General features: G+C 39.9%; 1 protein-coding gene across 1 annotated transcript in view; it reads right to left on the reverse strand.

Annotated features, from left to right (window-relative positions):
• LOC117531961 (latent-transforming growth factor beta-binding protein 2) overlaps positions 1 to 27,038 on the reverse strand; it is a 291,027-nt gene that overhangs the window by 138,738 nt on the left and 125,251 nt on the right. The window contains exon 5 of the mRNA XM_034195149.1: positions 3,376 to 3,555. Coding sequence (XP_034051040.1) covers positions 3,376 to 3,555 — 180 coding nt within the window. The remainder of the gene's footprint in view (positions 1 to 3,375; positions 3,556 to 27,038) is intronic.

Here is a 27,038-nt window from a genome sequence, read left to right on the forward strand (position 1 = left end):
GAGATTTTTTAATATGTTTAGTCCTCAATTTTCTTCTAAATTTTGTTACATATGATCCATTTGTGCAGCAGAGATGGTTCAGTTCAATGTCTTTGTACAGCGCCAAATCACAACATAAGTCAACTTTACCCAACCATTAAGGAAGCACATTGGCAAACAGTGGTTGAGGAAAAACTCCTTTGGGCATTTCTTGATTACAGGTAGAAACCTCAAGCAGACCAGACTCAGTGAGGTGACCATCTGCTCTGGCCATACTAAAAATAACAAGAAAGAATAACAATGAAATGTCAAACATGAAAGGACAGAAATGATGCAGCAGTAATGAGGAAGTGGTGTGTTAGCCAGAAGGGACACAGACATGCACTCGGGAATATACAAGGACATTCAACAAGTCTAACAGTCTCACGAGCGTCTCACTTTGGAGATATGGAAGTGGCAGCAGAACAGTATAACTCAACTTATTCATAATGTTAAAAACGACCATTTTAGTACATTTCGATCCATCCAGGGGTGTGATTCACAATTCCTGTTGGTTACTTGTTAGACCCCTAGAATATAGAGAAGGAAAAAGTGCATAGACAGACGGAGGAACAGGGGAACTTGGCTGTGCTAAAAATAAGGCATAAAAAAGTCTAGATATACGGGAAGGCCTTTTGCTATCATGAATTATCAGCTCAGGGAGGCTATTAAACCCTCTCCTTGTGTCTTTTTCAAGCCAATCCTACCACAGCATGAACTATTTTCGTCAACAACCTCCTGTTGACTCTGCGCACCGGGCTTCCCGTCTGCCCCGGTGCACACACTTCTCGTATGTATGTATGTTTTACTGCCCCACGTTAGGAACATAGCAAAGCAATGACATAACCGTTTGCTGTCCACTTGACATTCCTTTCCAAACATGCACACCCAAGAAATAACAGGATGCTTGTCTAAATGGCAAGCAATCTTCTTTTAACACTCTCTTTAACACACACTTTTGCATAGTGAACAGAGATTTCCAGAGAATTAATAATGGCACATGCAAACAAACTGCTGCTCAGGAGGATTTGGAGGTGCCAGAAATGTAATTCTGTGGAAGGGTTTTGTCAGTATGCCTCTGACGTGTTTGGAATATCCACACCGTGTGCCAAAATGCCATTAAAGGACATAAATCTGTGACATCAACGTGTTTATGTAGTCATAAAATTAGGTCCATAAGTAGATGGACAATGAGTTTTTGTAATTTTCTGTCTGTACACCACCACAATGAAGTTGAAATAAAACAACTGCCATGTCCTTGTAGTGTAGATGCACGGGTTTAACTTCAAGTATTTAACAAGACTTTGCATTAAACTTGAATACACAATGCCTACATTTACAGAGCCCCTAAGTAATTGGGCAAAGTAAATATTAGGATTATTTTTAAGACAAATCATCACTTTACAGCCAGTTTTCTTTTGAAGCATCAGGGGGTGGATACATGATTATTCCAACACAAGTGAGGGAAGCCACCAAGACACCTGACAACTGTCCACAGTGCAACTTTTGTCTGTTACATCATGAGTTCTACAGCTTCTTGGCTGAGGGGAGCAGAGAAGGCTTTCCTCAAGTGGAACATGTGAAATTGAAGCAAACGTTTGCCCAAAGGCACAAGCAAGACTTGTGCCAAGATTTAATTAGTGTTCTTGGATGAATATCTTTTCCTGTTCCACTCCACCATGAAGCTGTGACTGGTGAAGCAATAGACAAAAGTAAACCCATCCTGTTTCCCCAATAACAGTCACAGATGTCTACAACTCCTTCACAGTTGTGAAGTTTTTGTGGCTTCCCTCATGAACCTCTCTCTCTTGGATAATCACTCAGATTTGAGAACTGCCTTGTCCAGACAGATTTATAATACAGTACCAAACTGTCTGTATTTCTTAAAGATGGATGTAAATAATGTCTAAGATATATTCATTCATTTATTTTAAACCTGCTTATTCCATTTAAGGGTCATAGATGGGATAGGCTCCAGCCTATCCCATCATTCACTGGGTGAGAGATGGGATACACCTTGGACATGCCGCTAGTCTATCACAGGGTCGACACATACATATATTCATACTCTCACCTATGTCCAAATTTGAGTCACCAATTAACCGAACCTACATGTTTTGGAAGTGCAAAGTTTCCAGAGTGGAAGATTCCCGGTTCAAACCCCACCCCTTCCCATTCTCCAATATGGAGCTACATCATAAAGGGCATCGGGCATAAACATGTGCCAAATCAACATCTTTCTCCACCTCAAATCTGCTGTGGCGACCCTGAGTGAAAACAAGGGAGCTGCAGAAGGGACTCACTTACATACAGTTATGTTTTTTACATACATTTTTGAAAGGGGCGGGGGCAGCTGAAGCGCCCAGAGGGAACCCACACAGAAAGTACCAGGTTGGAAGCAAACTGGGACCTTCTATCTGCGATGCAACAGTGCTAACCCGCTAAGCCACCGTGCTGTCTTTTGTATGACCAAATAATCCTTAAAATTACTTTGTCCAGTTACTTTTGGGCTCTGAAAATGGAGGCACTGGGTATACAAATGTCTGTAAGTCCTAACCTGTTAAGGCGATATTTTTGTTCAACCGCTTGCATTCAAGCTAAAAGTCTACACTGTAAACACATCTTGACTCTTGTCTTTGTAAGAAGACGCAAAATCATCAAAATCAAGCTGCTGTCCAAATACTTATGAACCTGACTGTAGGGCAGCTTGAGTCTTCACGAAGCGGGCTAGTGGGCTGTCAGGTATAGCTTGGTTGGGAAAATGTTACAACTTTTCCCGAAAACTGAAAAAAAATGTGACGGGGTATGAATCTCCTTTGGCATTGGCCACGCCCACCCTTCCCATGGCCACGCCTGTATGACTGTGGAGCAAAGCCCCCTGGATAAATGGCAGGTTTAATGTAATCCCCATAAAACCCTGTTCATGCTGCTACTCTTTCCCTCTCTCCTCCGCTCTCGCTCCTGCTCTCCCAGGGAGCGTATTAAATGGTTAATGACGGGGTGTGAACCGCGGCGAGATGAGGCCGAGTGTTGGGAGCGTGGGACCACCAGCTCTGAGGGCAGATTAGCCTCCCATTTACAGAGCCTGCATTTAATCTGCTCTACCCTTGTCTCTCCCACTTTCCATCTATCTTTATTTAACAGTGGGATTTTTTTGGCGCCCCCCGTTTTAATGTTGCTCTCTTAATCACCTCCACTCTCCCTCTTCTCTGATCCTGGCATTCAGTGCAGACAGCAAGACACTGAGAGCCCATTTTGTCAAACTTCACCCCATAAAATTGGAATGAGAAACTACATGGAGACACAAGAAAGAAAGTGAGTAGCGGGATGAGAAGAAGAAGAAGCAGTCTGACTCACAGAGTCTGAACCCCTGGTTCTTTGGCTGTTGGTGCTGCTGCTGTGAGGTCTCGCTGTAGACCGTGGTGACGTCGCCCTTCTCGCATTTGTTGTGACAGCGCCCGCCGCTGCACACCCGACTGCACATCATGGGCGTGAAGACGATCTTAATGCGGTCCAGGTTGGAGGTGAGGTTGGCTCCTGGGAAGCAAACACACACCTGAGTGAGGAGGAGCATCAGCAGAGAAACAAGCTGCATCCTTCCACCTTCAGCTGACTGCGACACGCTCTCAGCCCGAGTGCACGGCGGTTTATAAGTGTGCATGGGTGTGTGCTGACAGCTGGCCTGTGGCACGTAGCAGCTGAAGCAGTGATGTGCCACAGGCCAGCAAACAGCAGAGAGAGAAGACTATTAGGTAACCGGCTCTCATCCAAAGCCTTTATCTTTGGAGGAAGGTGTTTTGGATGTGTGGAAGAGACAAAGCCAGCGTTAAGTGCAACCGAATGTTGTGTAATAGCGGGAAGCTGTTCAACAGCCGTTGCCTTGGTACAAGGCTACAAAAACAAGGCAGAGCAGCAGACATCTGCATGCGCTCGATCGTGAATCATATGAGGGTGAAGTGGTGAAAGGTGGATGAAGCCAGACAGATAAACAATGTCCTTATTTACCCATTGGCTTTCAATTTGCCAATAAAAATGTGATGTTCTTCCTGTATAAACAGTGGAATTTTAAAATTAGGAGGCACTCAGAAAATGCACACCAGTAGAATATCTGAAGAGTTTTGTGATGTTACAAGGCAAGTTCCTGGAACAAACATCCTCTCATCTTACAACATTAACATACGAGAAAAGGAAAATCCTGAGTCACTGATCATCGCTGGGATTTAATCTCATCCTAAACCCAAGGCCCACTGTTACTGTTTAAGAGATCCAGTCCAAAGATAAACAAAGATGCAGACAAACGGGTCCAAACATGAATTCGGGCATTGATTGATACTTAGCATGGCAATGGCACTGCTACCCACCGAGGGGGTTTTACATTTCTTCTTCTTAGTAAAAGGCTCCATTGTGACCACCTGCTTAATATTATGTCGGTCTCCCTTTTGCTAGCAAAACAGCCCTGAACCCCTCAAGACATGGACTCCAATCCTGTAACTCATCTATCCTCCAGATTTTGGCAGGTACTGACCATGACAAACCACGAACATCCCACAAGAGCTGCAGTTCTGGAGATGTTCTGGCTCAGTCATCTAACCACCTCAATTTCACTCTTGTCAAAGTCACACCAGTCTTTATGTGTCCCAATTTTTTCTCCTTCCAGCACATTAACTTTGGGGACAGCATCATGAGGCGGTGTATCCACCACATCAAGGAATCACACTCATTCATGGATGGTAACCACACAGATAGACAGCTGTTCCATACCCACCTCTTAAAAGCAATCATTTATCTGCTAGGTGAAACGAGGACATCCCCTTGGCCTTCTCCAGCCACTGGGGTCCTCAACACTTAGGTACCTGCTTGCAGGATCATGCATAGAGAAATATGTCACAAGGTCAACATACTGTAGGTGAAGTTCCTTCACAATGCTGGGCTAATGTTACCTAGATTAGCCACATAGCCAAATGCAAAGAGAAACACTATGTGGCTAAAAGAATTTGACTTCAGGAAACTCGAATATAATGGATTCGGGTGGACCAGCAAATTTTGTTGGTTATAATCACAAATCAGTTATATGTATAAAATGGACAAAATCAGTTTTCTAAGTCCGCTGCAGAGTGGTACCTTAAAATCCTAAAGTCTGATTTATGATTCTGTAACTCTGTAACCATGCAATCAAATCAAATCAAATCAATTTTATTTATATAGCGCCAAATCACAACAAACAGTTGCCCCAAGGCGCCTTATATTGTAAGGCAAGGCCATACAATAATTACGGAAAAACCCCAACGGTCAAAACGACCCCCTGTGAGCAAGCACTTGGCAACAGTGGGAAGGAAAAACTCCCTTTTAACAGGAAGAAACCTCCAGCAGAACCAGGCTCAGGGAGGGGCAGTCTTCTGCTGGGACTGGTTGGGGCTGAGGGAGAGAACCAGGAAAAAGACATGCTGTGGAGGGGAGCAGAGATCAATCACTAATGATTAAATGCAGAGTAGTGCATACAGAGCAAAAAGAGAAAGAAAGACTCAGTGCATTATGGGAACCCCCCAGCAGTCTGTCTATAGCAGCATAACTAAGGGATGGTTCAGGGTCACCTGATCCAGCCCTAACTATAAGCTTTAGCAAAAAGGAAAGTTTTAAGGCTAATCTTAAAAGTAGAGAGGGTGTCTGTCTCCCTGATCTGAATTGGGAGCTGGTTCCACAGGAGAGGAGCCTGAAAGCTGAAGGCTCTGCCTCCCATTCTACTCTTACAAACCCTAGGAACTACAAGTAAGCCTGCAGTCTGAGAGCGAAGCGCTCTATTGGGGTGATATGGTACTATGAGGTCCCTAAGATAAGATGGGACCTGATTATTCAAAACCTTATAAGTAAGAAGAAGAATTTTAAATTATATTCTAGAATTAACAGGAAGCCAATGAAGAGAGGCCAATATGGGTGAGATATGCTCTCTCCTTCTAGTCCCCGTTAGTACACTAGCTGCAGCATTTTTGAATTAACTGAAGGCTTTCAGGGAACTTTTAGGACAACCTGATAATAATGAATTACAATAGTCCAGCCTAGAGGAAATAAATGCATGAATTAGTTTTTCAGCATCACTCTGAGACAAGACCTTTCTAATTTTAGAGATATTGCGCAATTGCAAAAAAGCAGTCCTACATATTTGTTTAATATGCACATTGAATGACATATCCTGATCAAAAATGACTCCAAGATTTCTCACAGTATTACTAGAGGTCAGGGTAATGCCATCCAGAGTAAGGATCTGGTTAGACACCATGTTTCTAAGATTTGTGGGGCCAAGTACAATAACTTCAGTTTTATCTGAGTTTAAAAGCAGGAAATTAGAGGTCATCCATGTCTTTATGTCTGTAAGACAATCCTGCAGTTTAGCTAATTGGTGTGTGTCCTCTGGCTTCATGGATAGATAAAGCTGGGTATCATCTGCGTAACAATGAAAATTTAAGCAATGCCATCTAATAATACTGCCTAAGGCAGGGGTGGGCAACGAGGGCCGAGACACTGCATGTTTTCCTTGCAACTAATCACCTCAGCAGGTGGGTTGCTGATGAGCTTCTCCCTTGAACATAAACACCTGGTTGTCAAAGAAACCACCTGCTGAAACACCTGAACATTAATGAAATCACCTGCTGAGGTGATTGGTAGCAAGGAAAACCTGCAGTGCTTCGGCCCTTCATGGCACATGATTGCCCACTCCTGGCCTAAGGGAAACATGTATAAAGTGAATAAAATTGGTCCTAGCACAGAACCTTGTGGAACTCCATAATTAACCTTAGTCTGTGAAGACGATTCCCCATTTACATGAACAAATTGTAATCTATTAGATAAATATGATTCAAACCACCGCAGCGCAGTGCCTTTAATACCTAATGGCATGCTCTAATCTCTGTAATAAAATTTTATGGTCAACAGTATCAAAAGCAGCACTGAGGTCTAACAGAACAAGCACAGAGATGAGTCCACTGTCTGAGGCCATAAGAAGATCATTTGTAACCTTCACTAATGCTGTTTCTGTACTATGATGAATTCTAAAACCTGACTAAAACTCTTCAAGTAGACCATTCCTCTGCAGATGATCAGTTAGCTGTTTTACAACTACCCTTTCAAGAATTTTTGAGAGAAAAGGAAGGTTGGAGATTGGTCTATAATTAGCTAAGATAGCTGGGTCAAGTGATGGCTTTTTAAGTAATGGTTTAATTACTGCCACCTTAAAAGCCTGTGGTACATAGCCAACTAATAAAGATAGATTGATCATATTTAAGATCGAAGCATTAATTAATGGTAGGGCTTCCTTGAGCAGCCTGGTAGGAATGGGGTCTAATAGACATGTTGATGGTTTGGAGGAAGTAACTAATGAAAATAACTCAGACAGAACAATCTGAGAGAAAGAGTCTAACCAAATACCGGCATCACTGAAAGCAGCCAAAGATAACGATACGTCTTTGGGATGGTTATGAGTAATTTTTTCTCTAATAGTTAAAATTTTATTAGCAAAGAAAGTCATGAAGTCATTACTAGTTAAAGTTAAAGGAATACTCAGCTCAATAGAGCTCTGACTCTTTGTCAGCCTGGCTACAGTGCTGAAAAGAAACCTGGGGTTGTTCTTATTTTCTTCAATTAGTGATGAGTAGTAAGATGTCCTAGCTTTACGGAGGGCTTTTTATAGAGCAACAGACTCTTTTTCCAGGCTAAGTGAAGATCTTCTAAATTAGTGAGGCGCCATTTCCTCTCCAACTTACGGGTTATCTGCTTTAAGCTGCGAGTTTGTGAGTTATACCACGGAGTCAGGCACTTCTGATTTAAAGCTCTCTTTTCAGAGGAGCTACAGCATCCAAAGTTGTCTTCAATGAGGATGTAAAACTATTGACGAGATACTCTATCTCACTTACAGAGTTTAGGTAGCTACTCTGCACTGTGTTGGTATATGGCATTAGAGAACATAAAGAAGGAATCATATCCTTAAACCTAGTTACAGCGCTTTCTGAAAGACTTCTAGTGTAATGAAACTTATTCCCCACTGCTGGGTAGTCCATCAGAGTAAATGTAAATGTTATTAAGAAATGATCAGACAGAAGGGAGTTTTCAGGGAATACTGTTAAGTATTCAATTTCCATACCATAAGTCAGAACAAGATCTAAGATATGATTAAAGTGGTGGGTGGACTCATTTACATTTTGAGCAAAGCCAATTGAGTCTAATAATAGATTAAATGCAGTGTTGAGGCTGTCATTCTCAGCATCTGTGTGGATGTTAAAATTGCCCACTATAATTATCTTATCTGAGCTAAGCACTAAGTCAGACAAAAGGTCTGAATGCAATGACATCAACGTGTGTGTGACCCTTTTAAAGTTCTCCGTCACATCTTTATGCAATTTGCCGCAGGAACAGAGGCTTTTTATGGATTAATTTGTCCCTCAACGAGCTCCACTTCCTTATGCAATCATCAACCTCCAAACCAACGGTATGGTACGTACAATTTTCCTCCATGAATTGCAGGTCATTTGAGTGTCGTTTTCCATTCCATGTTGTAAAGTTGGGGTCATATTTGCGAACGTTTCGGCCAACGAATTTGATCCATGATGGGAATTTAATCAACACCCTCTCGGCCCTTTCTGGAATAGTTTGGACACCACTGTTTTAAAACATGAGGGGAGAGGAAGGAGTGAAAATGTAAAAATGACAAATCACAGCCCTTGCTGTGTCCATCATTTAGCAGGTGCACGTTAGGCTCCGGGGAGGGTTCACAGCCATGCACAGGGTTCTGATCTAAAGGGGGTTTGGTTCGTCACACCCAGGGATATGTATGAAACTTCACATTATATTACAGTGCAGGCAACAAGCAGCATTTTGCTAATAATCACCAGCCTTGAATGACGCCCTGCCTCATTTAGGTCCCAGGTCTGAGCACGGTTTGGAAAAATAAGCACCCGGGTTTAATCACGTAAATGCTGTTCCCACTTTCCTCAATTCGGTGAGCGTCAGTGCTGAAATTCATTTTGTACCTCTGTTACTGGGCATGTACTGGACATGCAAGGGGTTTTTAATAGAAATACATTGGGAATCGGACAGGATGTTTTGGTCCGATGTGAGTGAAAATCCATTATACAAAATCTGCTATATACTGTGTTTATTTAATGGAAAACCATACAAAGCATTGGGACTTTTGCTTTTGTCCGATGAGTGTAAGTATCCGGTTTATACGATGTTGGTTTAGGGGAGTTTTACTGTACTTTTAGTTATGAACCTTTCCCACTGTCATGAGTGACACATCAAATACAATTATTGAGGCAATTATCTAGTCGGATATCTTTGATAAAACCTTTGTTACATGAATTTGGCTGCTAATATCATTGTTATCATTAAAGGATACATTGTGCAGTTCAAGGAAACTAATTGTGATCAAAGAGAAAATTAATTATTTAGCCGCATTTGTCTGTATTCATGAATTCATTTTCCGTGGCTTATCCAGGTCTGGGTTACAGTGGCAGCAGACTAAGCAGCTCATCCCACACTTCCCTATCCTCAGCCAGGCCATCTACCTCCCCCTGGGGAATCCTTAGCATAGCACTAGTAGAGCAATGTGACAGATACTTCTAATATGGGTCTTGTTAAGTAACCACTCATTTGACACAAAATCATTCCGGCGATACCCAAGGATCCTCCAAAGAGATCTAGGGCAAAAGATATCCAGTCATTGCCTTAGGTCATCAGTTACTGTCCAAGTCTCATAACCATACAGTAAGACAGGAAGCACCAGGACCCACTTGGACCTTTGTTTTCTTGCAAAGATATCACCATCAACAAACACCTCTTGTCTAGTGCCCTCATGGGTTAAAATATGTTATGAACTGGAGTTATTCAATTTTTGTTTTGTTCCATTAATTGTTACTTTTATTTGATTATTAATACTTGTTTTCTCTTTAGTGTCATGATACTAGTACTAAAACGCGTCCATGTGTGCGCCACATGAACCCACCATGCAAGCCGATTGTGATTATTTTGTCCTCTGCTGGGCTTTAGACTTGGTTTTTCATGGTCTATGTTGTAACCATGTTCTCCTGTCAGATGACACCTTCACTTCGCCCGACCACAACAAATTTTTCGACCAACATGCTCACGGGCACACAAATAAAACCAATTCTGCTTAGTATTTGGACGATGTGGGCGCTACCTGTGAAAATCATTGTGGCGCTGGGTGGAAACTACCAAATAGCATTTATACAGCACTGAGTACTAAACTGTACCAGGAATATTTACTTGAAAGAAATCAAGTAACTGGGAAAATGTAAAGAGTAACTTGAAGTAGGAATAACTGAATGACTCAGATTATCTTTTAAACATAGGTAGGTTAGCGGAACAGTAAATGAGTATCTGTACCTATTTAACGTGAGAATTGTCAGTAACAAAATGCCCGTATTTTGTACCTAAAAAAGCGATAATGTCTTTTGCCCCTTGACATCATAAATGAAAAACATTTGACCCATGACATCATGAAGAATAATGTCATATTCTTGTCTATGAAGAGGAAATTAATATTCCATCATGATGCCATCAGAAAGGAAATTCAGTATTTTACTTAGGACATCATGAAAAAACATACCTTTTGACCCATGTCATCATGGAGGATAACCTCATATTCCTGCCTGTTATGACATCATAAAGAACAACAAATGTCTACAATGATGCCATTATAAAAACTAAAGTGAACACTCTATAACACATACATCACACAAGAAAACTAAATATTCTAAGTTATAGCATCAATTTAAAATCAGATAATTAAGATTAAAGCCCAGTGATCGAGATCAAAGTCAGGAATGCAGATCAAAGATTAGTGATCAAAGTTTAAGTTAAAAGAGACTGCGGAGCCCTTGATCTTGATGGAGGGATGTGATCTCTGAGTGTCCTTCTTCCGTTATTTAACAGAAACCCAGTTACTATTTTGTGCTGTCAAGTTAAACCAAACATTTTTTTTTTCCAAACCGTCATTTTGTTTGTGAACAGAGGAGCCAGGGTTTCAATGTCTGGCATGTCGGAGAGGTGGACAGCACAGATTTCCAGAGACTTCCATGCAAACACCAAACACTGCTCCAACAGATGTGTATTTGTGGACTGATCGCAAATGTTGTACAGCAGAGCACGCATGCACGTGCAACACGGCTTTGATATCAACGTCTGTATGTCTGTCTGTGTGGTGCGAGGAAGAGTACAAAGAAAAAGGAAGCACAGCTGGGCTAGTGCCAAGTTTTGTTATCCCCGTTGCAATGTTCCATTTCGGAATGACAGAGGATGGCGTCTGTACGTACTGTAGGTTGTGTAAAGTGCACCAAAAGGTGTTATGTTTGAAATGATGTGATGAAAGAGTGTGTAAATATGTGGTATGAACCTATTTAATGATTTCCGTATTTCAAAGTTTTTAAAGGAGACGCTACATATAGATTGTTTTTGTGTGTTTGTGCACGTGCTTACGCATTACCTGGGGGTGACACTGCATTACTGGAGTGCCCGTGTGTCCGCTGTTCCCGGTTGGCCGGTGAGTGTTTAAGGAGTGTGTGCTCGTAGGCCCATTTCTGCTTTCGTGCCAGTTTCTGTTTCATTGCCATGAGCACTTGGTAGCGCATTGGATGTGATAGGCCGAGGATGATGGGTACGCTTCACAGTCCGGGAGGTTCCAGTCTGCTGAGGGGTGGGAGTCAGCGGGTCCCCTTCTTACTTGGGACCTATGGATCAGAACATCAGGAAACCACAAACAAAGTTAAATCCCACATAGTAAGTCATTCCATCGACAATGTAAAATTCATTTAAAGGCCCCCAAATAGCAAATTTATGTTAATTAGGTATGAACAATCAAAGGAAGCAAACAACTGGAAATCTTGTATCTGTCATCAAAAGAAGGACTGAAATTATATCCCAATTCACCTGTAGTGTTGTTAGAAATACTAGAAACTGAAATTGGGTGCCTTTTTGGAATTAGCATAGTTTGGGCACTTCCACCCCAAAATGACTACACCTGTAAGTATGGCACAACAGAAAATAACAAGCCAAAGAGACAAACATGACGTCTTGGTCATAACACTGACTAATATGTTTTATAGAGGCGCCGTCAATGATTCAGACGAAAATGCGCTTTAATCAAATGAATATCAAATCATTCTTTAGGCACACTGTGTCTCTCTGAGCTAACATCTACTCTTAGTTTCTGAGCTGTAACCTTCACTAATTCATGAAAGATCCGGTTTGATACTTTGTGCAAGAAGATGATAAATCACTGATGAACCAAAAGTAAAGTATCAGCCACCCAAAGGAACAAGACGCACGGTTCCCAGTTTGCTCGTGTGTGCGCGTGTGTCATTAACCACATTAGACATTTGCATCTCCGGTCATGAAACCTCCTCCATTGTGTCTCGCTCGACTAAATTATGAAGGAAGTATCAAAAAAGGACTGAAGCACAAAGCTTTGGATCAAACTGATGAACCTGTGTTCCATGACCTGGAAGCTGAGCTCATGTGAGCAATGTGAAGGTGTCGCGTGGCCTTCTTACGGGAAGCCAAGCCAACCTGAGGTCTTGGTGGTCTGGAGAAGCTCACGAAGTGCTGGGCTTCAGCCCCCTGAAATGCATCTGGATCCCACTGTTCCTTGCCGACAGAGTCAACAGAGCGAGACATCAGAGGTTCGGTTGAACAACGCACACCTGTAGCCCCTGTGAGGTAATTGAGGCTGCAATCAAACCTCAGATGAGGATATATAATCCTGAATTAACATTTACTACATCTGGTTTTCAGTCACATATCATGTATTTACACACTAAGTCCGCATGCGGACGCACAATCATCAAGTAAATAAACAAGCACTCATGCTGCAGAAATGTACATGCGACCACGCGTGTAACAACACACAGCTGTTCTAGAGGCAGCGCAAGCACATACACGTCTCCAAAACAGATCGTATTCCTGCAGCCAAAGGGAAGAGGACACTAAATAAGAAGGGGGAGAGAGGAGGTAAATGTTTAATAACCGTTCTTCACGTCATCTTTTTGGTTTTTTTCTACAGGCAGCACCTGTAGAACGGCTGAACCAGGTGACCTAGGATGGGAACCTCCCTACTTTGAAACCTGAGGTGGTGCAGGGTTGCAGGAGGTAAAGCTGCCTGCTGCACCATCCAGTCCCTATCACTGATCGTTTGTTTTTGTAGAAGTGACACCTGGCCTCCGTCCTACTTCACTTCTGAGGTTTAACCAGATGTTACTCTTCCTATCTCTCTCTCTCTCTCTCTCTTCATCCTGGGTGTGAGCTCACTGCTGCCCTCTCCGCCTTCAGATCAGAGGGTGGAGAAAGCAAGCCAGACTCACTCCATACACTTGACGTCATCATAATGAACTTCAAGGACCCAGCGATCCAAAGATGAACGGAAAACCCCGCCTTGTTCTGGGTGACTTACGGGAAAAGTTCACGTTTTACAACCGTCGTCACATTTTTTAAAACTGTTAGCAATCAAGCCTCTAAGTGTTCTAATCCTCTTTAACAGTTGCTTCATAGTATGAGGAAACATATCCTACTTTAATGAAAGTATCAAATGAACTGAAACTGCATTTTCCTAAATTAATTGTGTAGTTTTTAACATATTGTTGCATTTCATGATCATATTGTTGGTGATATTATTAAATATTTGTAAAGGATATTAACTGTGTGCTTCACTTATGGAAAACACACTAACCAGAAGTATCTTCTAAGTCAGGGGTATTCAACTCCAGTCCTCGAGGGCTGGTGTCCTGCAACTTTTAGATGTGTCTGTGCTTCAACACACCTGAGTCAACTAATAAGGCCATTAGCAGCACTCTGGAGAACCTGACTGCAAAATGAGCAGGTAATTCAGCCATTTGATTCAGGTGTGTTGGACCAGGGACACATCTAAAAGTTGCAGGACACCGGCCCTCGAGGACTGGAGTTGAATACCCCTGTTCTAAGTAGATGTAACACCTATACACACCCTGAGGCCCACTGAGCCACTGCTTGTACAGAGATACCATAGCTTGAAGCGGGTGAGATTCTATGACTCCCCTGGATGGGATGCCAGTCCATCACAGGTTACTTCCTAAGTCAAACTACCGCCAATAATTGAGCGGTCTGTGAAAATTCGAGTAAAGTGTCTCACCGAACACTAAGTAAGTCCCTTCGGATCCAAGGTGTACCTGCAAGTTGATTCTGGCACAATTTTTACACTGGATGCCCTTCTTGATGCAAATGGACATGACATGGAGAAATGTGGCAGGTGGGGTTTGAACCGAGAACCTTCTGCACTGAAACCAAGCGCACTAACCACTTGGCCACCACCAAGTGGTCCAAAGACTATAAATGCATTGTGAATGGAATTTTTTTTAATTAGTTTTGTGATACCATGAAAAGTCAACTACTGCATGCAAGAAAAAAATAACATCTTGCAGAGGAATTTGGCTTCTTCCTTGCAACATGCAGATCTGAGGTGGATCTGCATGTTGATTTGGCACAGGTATTACAGCGGATGCCCTCCCTAACGCAATTGCACATTACATGGAAAATGAGTAGGACTGACCCAAAACCTGGAAGCTTCCGCACTGGAAGCAGCCTGAACCCCTTGGCCAGAAGCCCTTGCGGAAGAATCATAAATGATTTCTAAACTATACAAATAGGAAACAGAAATCATCAACTATTACAATTTGAAGAATTCAGGTGCAAAATCCTGTATCTCCACCAGACCAATCTTGTTTTAAATAAGGATATTTACCTGATGGAAGTTGTACATCTCCATGAATCATTCTTTCTTGTTATGAAATGGTTATAGTACACTGAACAAAATAGCAGAATCGCAAAAATCAACCTTTATTCAGAAATGTGTTAATTAGCAACCTTTAATAAATTTGGCTGCAAAACCTGGTATCTCCACTTTCAGTTTGTTTGCAAAACTCAGTAAGTCCATCACTTTAATGTACGCTAGGACAGAGATGCCAAGTCGGTTAAAAGTTTCGTTCCAATGCTCCTCAGTGTGCTCCTGCAGGTGTTCCACCTGCTGCTGCACCTGATGTTTGGAAAACGAGCGAGATGAGAGCCGCGTAAAGCCACACATCTGGCTCTCTCCATCTCCTCCTCCTCTCTGTGCCACTCCATGGCACAGAGCCCAACTAAGCATGCAGTCACAAAGTTCTTCTGGTGTGGATTTAAAGGAGCAAACTGGAGCGATCTGAATTGTTCATCAGCAGATGGATGAATATGGGTGTGTGTGTGGAGACAATGCGCTTCATTCACAACGTGGCAGAGCTTAACGATGTACTGTTACGTGGTAACAGGTTGCAGCAGTTCCTGAGGACACCTGACGCCTCTGCCTCAAATCATCACATTCGTGATCAGCAGCCAAGAATGTATACTTCGTGGCAATTGTGACGTGCCGTCGTTATGTGTAAACGTAGCATCAGAGAAGCTCTCGTGGTGCGCCGCAATCTTTGCATCACGTGACCAAGATACATGCCAGTGAGTGGGGCGTTGTTCACTCTGTTGTTTTGCACACAAACTGGGATGGTGCTTACGAGGTTCTGCATACAAACCGCATCTTGACTTGCATTTACCACAGGATTTATGGGGTGTTGCAGCAGAACTGATTTTGTTATTGGATACGAGCCTCGGTAATAGTTATCTCATTTTCCATGGTCGTGGCGTTTACGGGGTTTCGCGCCTGAACTCTTCATTTATACTTCAGAAAAAAGTTACAATTTTGATGTAATTATGAAAGTTCAGTAAGGTATATCTTTTAATATACACACAAATTCTAAGGTATAACTCTACTAGTGTATACTAAAGTATATGTAAATATCTAAAAAAAAAGAAGTAGAGCCACTTAGGTGCTTAGATTTAAAAGCTTTTTTATCCCATGGGAACTTGTTTAGTGCGTGTATCTTTACACCCCAATCAAAGACATGCCTGTAATTGACCCTTGGTCTATAAACTGGTAATCCAACTCCTATCCCACAGAGTCACCTGCTCTGCTTTGTCATCGATGAGTGGATATAATGGAAAAAATACACCAAGTTGGAAAATATTGCTTCAGATATTTTGTACCAGTAAAGTGCTGCTAATTAAAGAAGTACACTGCTGGTGTTATTTCATTGCTTATATGAAGCACACAATGGATTTCTCGGCTGCCTCATTCACTCTCACGGATTAACATCTTGAACTAATTTTTGAAGGATTTCTTGTAAACAAAGGAGTCATCAAAGCTGAGTACATGACTCAGAGGATTCATTGCTAACAGTGGTTTAATCTGAAAAGGGTCATTAAATCTATAACTCACATTTTAAAAGCAATTTTGGAGTTCTCTTACAAGATTACACAGGAAACAGGTTGAAGAGATGAAAAATGTTGCAGGCATTAATCAGATCAACATAAAGTTTTAATTAAGTGGTGATAACACACAGTAATTTTGCAGAGTAAACTTTTCTCTGCCGGCATAACATTTGGTCCAAATAGAGTTAAATATACTCTATCACAGTGCTAAATCAACTCTTATCGGAGTAGAAACGCTTGATTTGGCAAGACGTTAGAGCTGATTTCACTCTATAATAGAGTGTATTTTACTTTATTTCGACTGGGACCGAATGTTATCCTGGCAGAGTAAATTTTACTCAGCAAAAGTTACTGTGCAGGGTTACTTAATTAACATGATTCAAGACAGAAACAAGCACAACAAAATGATCATAAATAACAATAAAAATAATATGCAAACCACAATATGCACAATTTATTCTATGTTCATAACTGTGACACACTTAAAATACCAAAGCATTCAGGGAATGTACACCTACTCGCCTATGGAGGCAGAATTTACTAAATGTTGCTATTATTTAGAATTTAATATGTTAAGCATAGAACAATACAAATGTGAGCGCTTAACCTCTTGGTTATGCAACAGAGTCTTAATATAATTGAAATGGTGTAGACATCCAACATCTGTCTGTGATGTAGAACTATTCCAAAAACGAGGCAATTTTTTTTAGTATGTGCTCATGTTATAACCAACCACATGACTCCAGGAGGTTTTTGTACTGACTGCACGGTATTAAAATTTGGTTGTTAAACTGTTTCCAACAGCCATTTCCTTTCTGCACTGCATTACCACAAGCTGAAACATAGTTATTCATCTGTGATACCTGTTGATTTTGTTCAGTTTGTATCTGCATTGGTACAGTTTTGCTGATCTGTAAATGAGATTAGCGTGAGGGGTCATTTCACTGGGATCAAAGATTAAACATTTTTTATGAAAAATTATTAAACTTTTGCAAATACAAACTAGAGATACCAAAGTATATGATGCCGAAGTTACAGTAAATAACCATTCCTTGGGACAAAGGTTAAATCTGAGCAGTTTCAGGAAAAAATATTCAGTTCAAGTCAAGAGAAACTTGTGCTTGTTGAGTAATTTAAACTAAATGTGCTAAATTTGGTTGCTGATTACAGGTTGATTTCATGAGGCTCAAAGATCAAACCAGTGTTTTTTAGTCATTTTCAGGTAATGATTCAGTTGGACCAATAGCGATTTAGAGTCACTGAGTAATTTAAACCAAATTGCTGTTGAGGTTGTGATTATGTAGTTTGTTGAGTTTTACCATGGAATGTTTTTGTTGGAGTAGAGAATATTGTGGATAAGGAACTGGCCTTCCAATAGTAGATCTCAGGTTGAATCTTGCTCTTGCTACCTGTGTGTGTCTTAGACAAGCATTCAATCTGCATTGTCTCAGTCCACCCAGCTGAAAAAAAATGGGTACCGGTGTTGGCTGGAGAAATAAATGTGAGGCATCAATGTAAAGCACTCAGTGGAAGTGAAAAGTATGAGTCTTGGACATTTTTAAGTCAAGACTCAAAACCTATTTTTATTCTCTTTCTTATGGATAGTTTTTTATTTTTATTTGTTTTATTCTTTTACTTCTGTTTTTATTTATGTATTTGAATTTTTTATTCATTTTTAATTATTATTCAATTTTATTGACTTGTTTTATGTAAGGCGCCTTGAGACAGCTTTTGCTGTGATTTGGCACATTATAAGCTAATTAAATTAAATTAAATTAAAAAGCACTACAGAAATACAGTGCTTCTTCTTCTTTTAATGTATTGATTTCTGACAAAGTGTTCCATTGAAGTCTTTAAGAAATTGTATATGACAAACATTTTGGCACCTAAATTAAGGCTGTACAACCAGCAGTTCTTGTAACATGGCAAAGATGCCGGCACACCAAAGGCTCGTCATAGAATTTATTCATTTCAGTGTTTGAAGTTATCCTTTAGATGGTAGGTTCTGCAGGTGGGTCATGCAATTGCAAAATGTGCATCTTGATCTGGAACACCCTAAAACTGAACTGCTACAAAAAATCATGCACACAACCAAATAAACTGTGAAAATTGCACGTATCCTCACCGTTAATTGACTGTATAGCATTACACAAAGGACAGGAAAACCTTTGACAACCTCTGATGCTGAGAGCCACACAAGCAAATTCCTGTTTTCAAAAATAGACGCTAATTACTGTACGTTAGGGAGATAAACTTTGAATGTAAGCGTTTACTGGGTTTAGTACAGGACAGGCAATTTTTTTCCATCAGGAACATGTGCTTCAATAATTACATTCAAAGCATTACAATCATCATTTATATGTGCTGATAAATCTGAGTCCCAAATACTTGATCAAAGCATCAGCTTATATCTGACAGCAGAGGAGTCTCCAGCTAAGAAAGTCACTTGGAGCTGTCCACTTCCCACTCATCAATCTTTCATCTTGCGTCTATGGAAAGCAATTAGGAGTAAATCTCACCACAATGGAGGAAATTGCAAATCACAGGGATAGCCAAGAAGCTACACTCTGCATAAAACAACACTTGGCACTGCGTTCGCAATGTATCTTTGAACTCATCAAGCAACATGAAACGGAACCTAGCGCTCATCAAGGCATGACAGCAGTTGTGAATGGCAGATGCAGCCACGCCCATTAACGCAAATGATCCGAATAGGAGAAGGTTGGAGCTCAGAGCGCACATTCGATCATTGTGGAAACACGAAGCACGACCAAGAACTGGAGGACTGTCAAAAGTGCCTCTGATCTTGAAGCTTCTGCCCCACATGAACTACCCTGCCAAGAAAAACCCAAGGTGTACTTTGAAGTTTCGATGAAGGTGCTCAGGACGTTCGTGTACATGTGAGGGCATTACATGGTGTCACCTTTAGTTGAGCTGCCAGAAAACACTCCATCCTATCATTATAGTAGTGTTTTTGTAGTCACCCCCTTTATCTGATGATCCTGCTCACCCCAAACAAAGATATAACAGCACTGACACAGATCCTCACCAAGTGTTTATATGCTCAGCCCCCTCAGCGTGACAAGCACAGGAGATGGTTTACAGTAATGCATCGCCACAGCTGTTCAGCCATCAAAGGCCGGTCAGTCCAGGCATTGTAGCCTATATATGAACCCAAAAGCCTCTTTCCTCATTTACAATTATATAAGCCTGAATAGATCTTTGTCATTTGATGGTGGTTTGTATGGCACGTGATTTGCTCATTCGTCCCATTTGCCATTGTACTTCCATTTTTCTGTGCAATTTTTGTTCCATTTATCGGCAAATTTGGTTCCATATGTTTTGTACCACTGCATGCTGCAACCACAGCACACGCACATTTGCAGCAACGGCGCTTAGCAGCTTATTGACGCTACTCTCATTCGTCTACACACACACAAAAAAAATCCAGTACACCATAAGCGTCTGCAGGCATATGCAATATGCGTTGGGATAGTAGAAAAGCTTGAATCTTCGACTGGACTGTGGTTGCTTGACGTGAGGAATTTCGCTTCAAATCGCAGAAGCCTCCTCAGCTATAATTCTTGCTCGGTAGTCTGACTTCTGTCTTGACTCTTGTAGGAAGAATAAACAGAAGCCAACAAAAGATGGAGTTTTTAACTAACCAGACCCCTCCTACCGAGAGGCAGACTGCTATAGGCTACTGACTAAACAATAGCTCTAATTAGCAACTATTGTGCTGTAGTTAGCACTCTCCTAATGACAGGGCAGCTGTCCCTCCTAATAATGGGACTGATGACTCTCCTGATGACGTGAAGGACTCATTGCCATGAACAAAAGACTGAAACTGCTTTGACCTGAGTACCCATTGTAAACAGGGACAAAGTGTGTCCTCAGACCCCCTCCCCCGGTTAAGGCTGGGTTTCAACTGTTTCACGTAAAATGCCTCCTCTGTGGGATGTATCTCACTAAAGTAGACCCGCTGTCGAGACGAAGAGCTTGACAAATTCTGTTGAGAATTTTCACTGGACTGAGAAAAGCAGACAGCAGTCGAATACATGACGAAGTAAGTGCATGGCATCAGGTAACGGACTATATCATCGGAATTGTTTTTGAACTATCTGACTGTTTTTCGGAATTGTTTTTGAACTATCTGACTGTTTTTGCAAGTTGACTGACAACAAATTGGATTGGGTTGCTATTTAAAATTCATGTTGGATTGTTTTTGACCTCTTGATATCAAAGTTCCAGTGATGCCACACAAAATGTAAGTCCCTGTTCTCTTGTTTATAAATTATAATAGAATTCAAATGACAAGAATCTATTTTAGGTGTTATATAAAACAAATAATGAATGTTTTTTTCATTCGTTCAATGGAAAAAATATTTCATGAGATGAATGATGGAACATTCATCTTCACCTCATGAAATAGTCGTACCATTGCACTCATAAACATTCATTATTTGTACACCAACATGTTTCCAACTGAAGACCTGGATGCAAGAAGTAATCACGTCATTTTTTTCTGGCACCAATACTGGCATTTATAACATAGAGAACATCATTTGGTACCAAAAAAAATCCAAAAATAAGTACTCACGTTTGGTATATTGGTATAAGATCATTGGTGAATTCACTAATAGAAAACCTCAAGTGCCAAAATGAGGAGCAAGAAAATTCTGACATCGATGACTGACCAACATAAAATGCTCTTATGTGACATGTGACAAGCTAGCAAAATTTTACTTTGATACTATTAACAAGTGAATTTGTGAATACATGTCTAATCTGGCATGATGTAATGCAAACATTTTGAGGTGAACTTTCCTGAATTGACATGTGACATGAAAAGATGGCTGGCATCAAAGTAGGTTTTTCTCCATATTTAGGAACATTAATTTCCAAGTTAACTGAGTTATTGTGAACGTTAACTGGTAAACTTGGAATTAAATTAGAATTTTACCTTGTAATAAAATTAAATTATGAAAGGCAGCAAGACATTGCAAAACTGACTGTTTGGCAATCAAAAATGGCCTTTGTGTGGTCAAAGTATCCAAGTCCAGGTACTTAGCCACAAAAATGCCGAAACAAATTCTTATTTTCTTTGTAATGGAGGAATATTTTTCCAGCACACAATAAGTTTTGTCTACTCTGTATAAGCCCTGGAACCAGCAGGCACCGTAGTATGCTGCCTCTAAAAAAAAAAAAGGAACCACAGCATGTTTTGAAAATTTTCATCGTCAATATCTCAAAACTGTTATTTTGTAACTTAAGTACTTCTTGCACCCAGGTCTTGAGTTGAAAACAAGGTCCACGTTTGGACAGAGTTAGAGGAGCACTTGAAGCTACGTACATATCTACTTTGGCAAAGGTCATTTTTCACTTTGATTTGTTTGAGAATACCAAAGTCAGAACCCACATCTAATGGCCTGGACGTCTGGCTTACAGCAGCTAATGCAGAAAGTAGGCCAATATGAAGAGGTTGTCGGGGTGTTAGATGGAGCCATCTGGCGTCTGAACAGACTGTCTAACACGACGGCCTGACAGCAGGCAGGAGAGTCTGGCATGTGCATCCCACGCAATCCAATAGCCCTCACCTCTGTTATTTCGTCCAATCAACTCGCTTTGGGTTCAGGCTACAGTATTCAATATTTGACTTTTCATGGCCCCTTGAAAGAAAGATGAGTGGCAAACCTCTGGAAACATCAGCAGGTTTACATGTAATCAACACAAGAGTTGCTCTATGCTGCTATGGAAAATCGGCTCATTTAAACAAAATGTTTAATGGTTCCATTTACCTTTTTCCAAAAGGGCGCTCCAGCCAAATGCAAAAAGAAAACTTATTACATAACGGCTGCAATAAACAGGGGAATTTGAAAAGCACTTGTTAAACTGAATAGTGAATGACGGTCATCAAAGACCGAGAGTAAAGTTTGCACACATTGGTCGTCCTTCTCAAACACTTAAAAATAATGGAAAATTTATGAAACGTCCCTGTGATAGATTGACAGCCTGTCCAGGGTGTCCGCTGGGATAGGCTCCAGCAGCCCCATGACCTTCAATATGAATAAGTAGTATGTATTTCTTAAACGTTCATGAATGAGGATTGCTCTTAATGCCGTGATCAGTTCTGCTTATCAGTACGATTTTTTATTGATTACCTTTTCGATTCCTGATTCTGAGAGGAAAAAATGGAGGCCTGTACAGCTTTTCAGTATCATAGCCGCTTTTTTCTTAGTTGCAAGACACAGAGTTGGACATCATGACACGTGAGCTTTGGAAGAGAGAACTGTAAGAAAAACGTGTCGAGATCAATAAGAGGAACACATAACATCTGAGCCATATGATTACAATGGACTGAAAAATTTAGAACTGGTTTTTGAGTTGAATCCCGAGTGAGGAGGTTATGTTTTTAGCCTTATTACTTCCGCCAATGTTTGCCTTTACAATTACCTTCACCCCTGTTTGTTTTGTGTCTGTTTGTGAATAGCCCAGAGCCCACAATTTTTCATATATCATTATGAAATCTTTACTGAAGATTCACATCCTGATAGACAAGAAGTGATTCAATTTACAAGTTCATAGATCAAAGGGCAAAGTCAGGAAAAATCTAGGAAAAACTGGAAAAAGCCCTATCCTTTAACATTAAACAAATTTTCAAAAATTCATAACTCTGTCAAAAAAGATCAAATTTCTTTCATATTTGAAAGCATTAGGAAAGGATGGTATCGTTTATCAACTGACAAATATTGATCTGGATCTGATCCAGAATACAGATTTTGTGGCCACTTAAATTTAACATTGAAAACCTTATTTAATGTATATTTTACATTATAGCTTGATCAAACACGACCCAATCACTCTCATATTTTAAAGTGAGGTGCAGACCGGCACTCACTATCACCTGACAAAGTTTGATCTGGATCTGACGTGGACTGTGGATTTTGTGGACATTTGAATTTAATATTGAAAAGCCCATTTGGTGCACATTTTGCAGTGTCTCAATTGACCTTAAAAATATTTTCCAAGGTAAAAATTTGTGGAATAGGAAACTAGTGTTGGTGGAGGTTTGCACTCTACGAGCACGGTGCTCTAGTTTATTTATATGATTATTTCCAGAACATCTTCAAGGCACATGAACAGATTTAAATGATATTTGGTGGAAAAGTAGGTCTTGGATCAAAGATGAATTGAATAGATTTTGAGACAATGGCATATCTTATATAAGCCCTTAGGCCCATTGTATCTCCAAATACTATAAAGTTAAAGATTATTGGAGGTCACTTAATTATCAATTTAAAATTTTTGCTTTTTCTGAAACTTGGCTCTGTGAGGACAAAGGAATAGACTTTGAAATTGAAGGATATCATTTGTATCATATAAACCATCCAGGAAAGAGAGGGGGAGGCGTGGTCCTGTATGTGAACAGTAACGTGAAATGTAAACTGGTAGAATCAATGTCTAGTGCTGTAGATGGAATTATGGAAAGTGTGGCAGTTGAAATTGAGATGCTGAAAGGCAGGAATGTGATTGCTGAATGTATTTATAGAGTGCAAGGCTCAAATGTAGACGCTTTCAGGGAAAAGCTTTGAAAGTATATTTGATACACAGAATAGCCAGAACATTTTAATATTGATTTTTATAACCCATTTTAATGTAGATATTTCTGATTTTTTGGATACATTATCTCTGATTTTACATCCAAGCAGGATTACCACTTCTTGTGCCACATTAATTGACAATATTTTCACAAATGATATAGAGCATATTGCTCAAAGTGGTTTATTGATAAATAATATCAGTGATCATTTGCCAGTCTTTACTTTTTGATTTGCAGCTTAAAAATATGAGAGCTTAAACCAGTCTGAATACTTTAGAGTCAGAAATGAGAAAACAAATCATGAATTATGAAGGGAACTCTTAGAGTAAGACTGGTCTGGAGTTTATGTGGACGACATGAATGGAGCTTACAAATTATTCATAAATACTTACTTGTCACTTTATAACATGGTGTTCACTAAAACCATATAAAAAATTTCTACAAGTGGAAAACAAGGGAATGATGGGAGCACGCCAAAAGAAAAACAAATTGTACAGAAACTATTTCAATAAACAGATATGCAACAGACAGTCTTATCATTAATCTTTTCTGTTTTAATGTCTGCCTTGTAATTTCTTTTTATTCTACAATGTTTTATCTTTTATTGTGCCCTTCTGATTTTAAATTTTGATTTTAAATTACTTGTGTTTTCACAAATTGGTGTTATGTGAAGTGCCTTGGGGCGACTATGTCGTGAGATGGCGCTATATAAATTAATAAATTGAAATTGAAAAAAAAAATACAAAAATAAACTAAACTATTATGAGAACTGGTGAGAAAGATTATTACAATAGAAAGCTGAGGGGAAATTACAGGAATATGAACGCAACACAGAGTGTATTAAATAACGCAATGAGACTTAACTCCAAACCAAGAAGCTACCAGATTATTTTATTGAGAATGATGTTGAATATCAACAGCGAAACTATTTCTAATGAATTTAATGTGTTTTTACAATATTGGAGGTAATATTGCAAAATCCATGAATATAAATAACCAAAAGAAAATATCTGAAATGGGAAGCAGAATAATGCAGTCAATGTTTGTTGGGGAGGTTAGTGAACAGGAAGTCTTATCTATTGTAAGGAAATGAAAAAGTAAATCTCGAACCATTGACTGCATTGTTAATTTGAAGTTAAACCAATTCTGAGCTTTAAAAAGATTTTTCATATTTAAAAAAAATGTGCTATTGTGAGTATCACTTTTTTTCCTCTACATCCACTTCCCAGGTTGGGAGCGCTGTTGGACAGAATGATCGCCCTCAGTGGTAGCTGTTCTCTGCCCAGGTTGCACGCGGGCTACTTGGTGGATCTGGACCTCAGCTTCTGGAGGGTGCTGGATATGGACATTCACCAAGGATGGGTAGAGAGAAGCTGGACACAGAGAAACTCATAGTTTTACCCTGTAATTTTGAACAATGTTTGCAGAAATAGTGGGCCAGCATAGCAAAACAATATTTCATTTTGGGATAAAAGCATGGAATTTGGCACACATATTCTAAATTAACTGATGTTTATTTTCAGATATGGAACCATCCTGGAGTTGACCTCTAATGAGCTACAGGGGTCAATAAAGAATTACACAGGGATCAAAATTTAAAAATGCTCTAATCATGTTGAAAACTATACCACATTATTTGTCTGATCATAACGATTCCAAAAAGGTATCGTTTGGACTATCTATGACTGAATTCCATGGAGTTATGAGGTAAAAATGATTAATGTGACAAAGATCAGTTTCAGTTTGTACAGGGGTCAAAAGTTAAAGTTGCTCCAGTTTTGGTAAAAAGTGATGCAAATTATTGGTTGAAATAAAAGGATTAATAAATGGAATAGTTTTGACTGTGCTGAATGCTTGGTCTCCAAAGTAAAGGTCAAACAAGGTCGACGTCCATTGGATTCTATGACGTATGACGTTACCCCATAACATGATAACTAAGCATGACAGATGGTGCAAACTATTCCTTTTTAAAATGCTAGTAACACAACCAATAATTAGCATCATTTTTTTTTACCAAAATTGGAGTAACTTTAACTTTTGACCCCTGTACAAACTGAAACTGACCTTTGTTACCATTTTTGCTGTTTTTACCCCACAACTCCATGGAATTCAGTCACAGGTAGTCCAAACTATACCTTTTTGGAATCATTATGATCACACAAATAATGTGGTATAGTTTTCAACATAATTGGAGCATTTTTAAATTTTGACCCCTGTGTAATTCTCTATTGACCCCTGTAGCTCATAAGAGGTCAACTCCAGGATGGTTCCATATCTGAAAATAAACATTAGTTAATTTAGAATATGTGTGCTACATTCGATGCTTTTATCAGAAAATGAACAATTTTTATGTACATTTGAGCTAAGCTGGCCCACTAAAACATCTTTACTGAGAAGAAAAAAAAAGATCCATGTATCAGTTAACATTCTACACAAACATGTTAGACACAAGCTTAGCTCAGTTCAAGTTCCACAAGGGGAATTACGAACAAAGGCATCAATGAGATATGAAACAACAACAAAAACAACAAGACTTTCTGAATCTCTGGTTTAAATCAAATCATCTTAAATACTGGAAACAGATTTTTTTTATTTCCATTTCTTTCTTTTTTTTTTTTTAAGAGCGCCAAAGATGTTGCAATGTAGGAATGAGCTCTTTGTCCGTTTGACAGAGGGGAAGCTTCTATCTTCAGGGAATGCCAGGGCACCTTCCGAGAATCTGGACCTGCTCTCATTTATCAGTCTAACAGATGGACGGCAGTGAGGGTCCAGAAAGAAGAGACCTGAGCCTGACACTACTTCGACATTTGAGATGTAGACAAGATCATTTGTTTTCTTGTTTTGACATTACAATACCAACACTGAAGGCTTTTGTTGACTTATAAATGCATTTGATTTATGTAAAACGAATGCTGGAAGAAATGTGAATGGAATTTAAATTATTTATGACAGAGCTTCTGCTTCTACTTACTGAGGATGAGCGAGAGTCAAAAAGAAATAATAAAAAAAAAGATACCAGAGGAGATGGAAACTGAGCAAAACATCTTTTATTCTCCTTTTGTTCTGTTTCTAATATTCACTTCTGTTGATAAAA

Source organism: Thalassophryne amazonica, chromosome 19 (assembly GCF_902500255.1).
Source record: "Thalassophryne amazonica chromosome 19, fThaAma1.1, whole genome shotgun sequence".
Taxonomy (NCBI): domain Eukaryota; kingdom Metazoa; phylum Chordata; class Actinopteri; order Batrachoidiformes; family Batrachoididae; genus Thalassophryne; species Thalassophryne amazonica.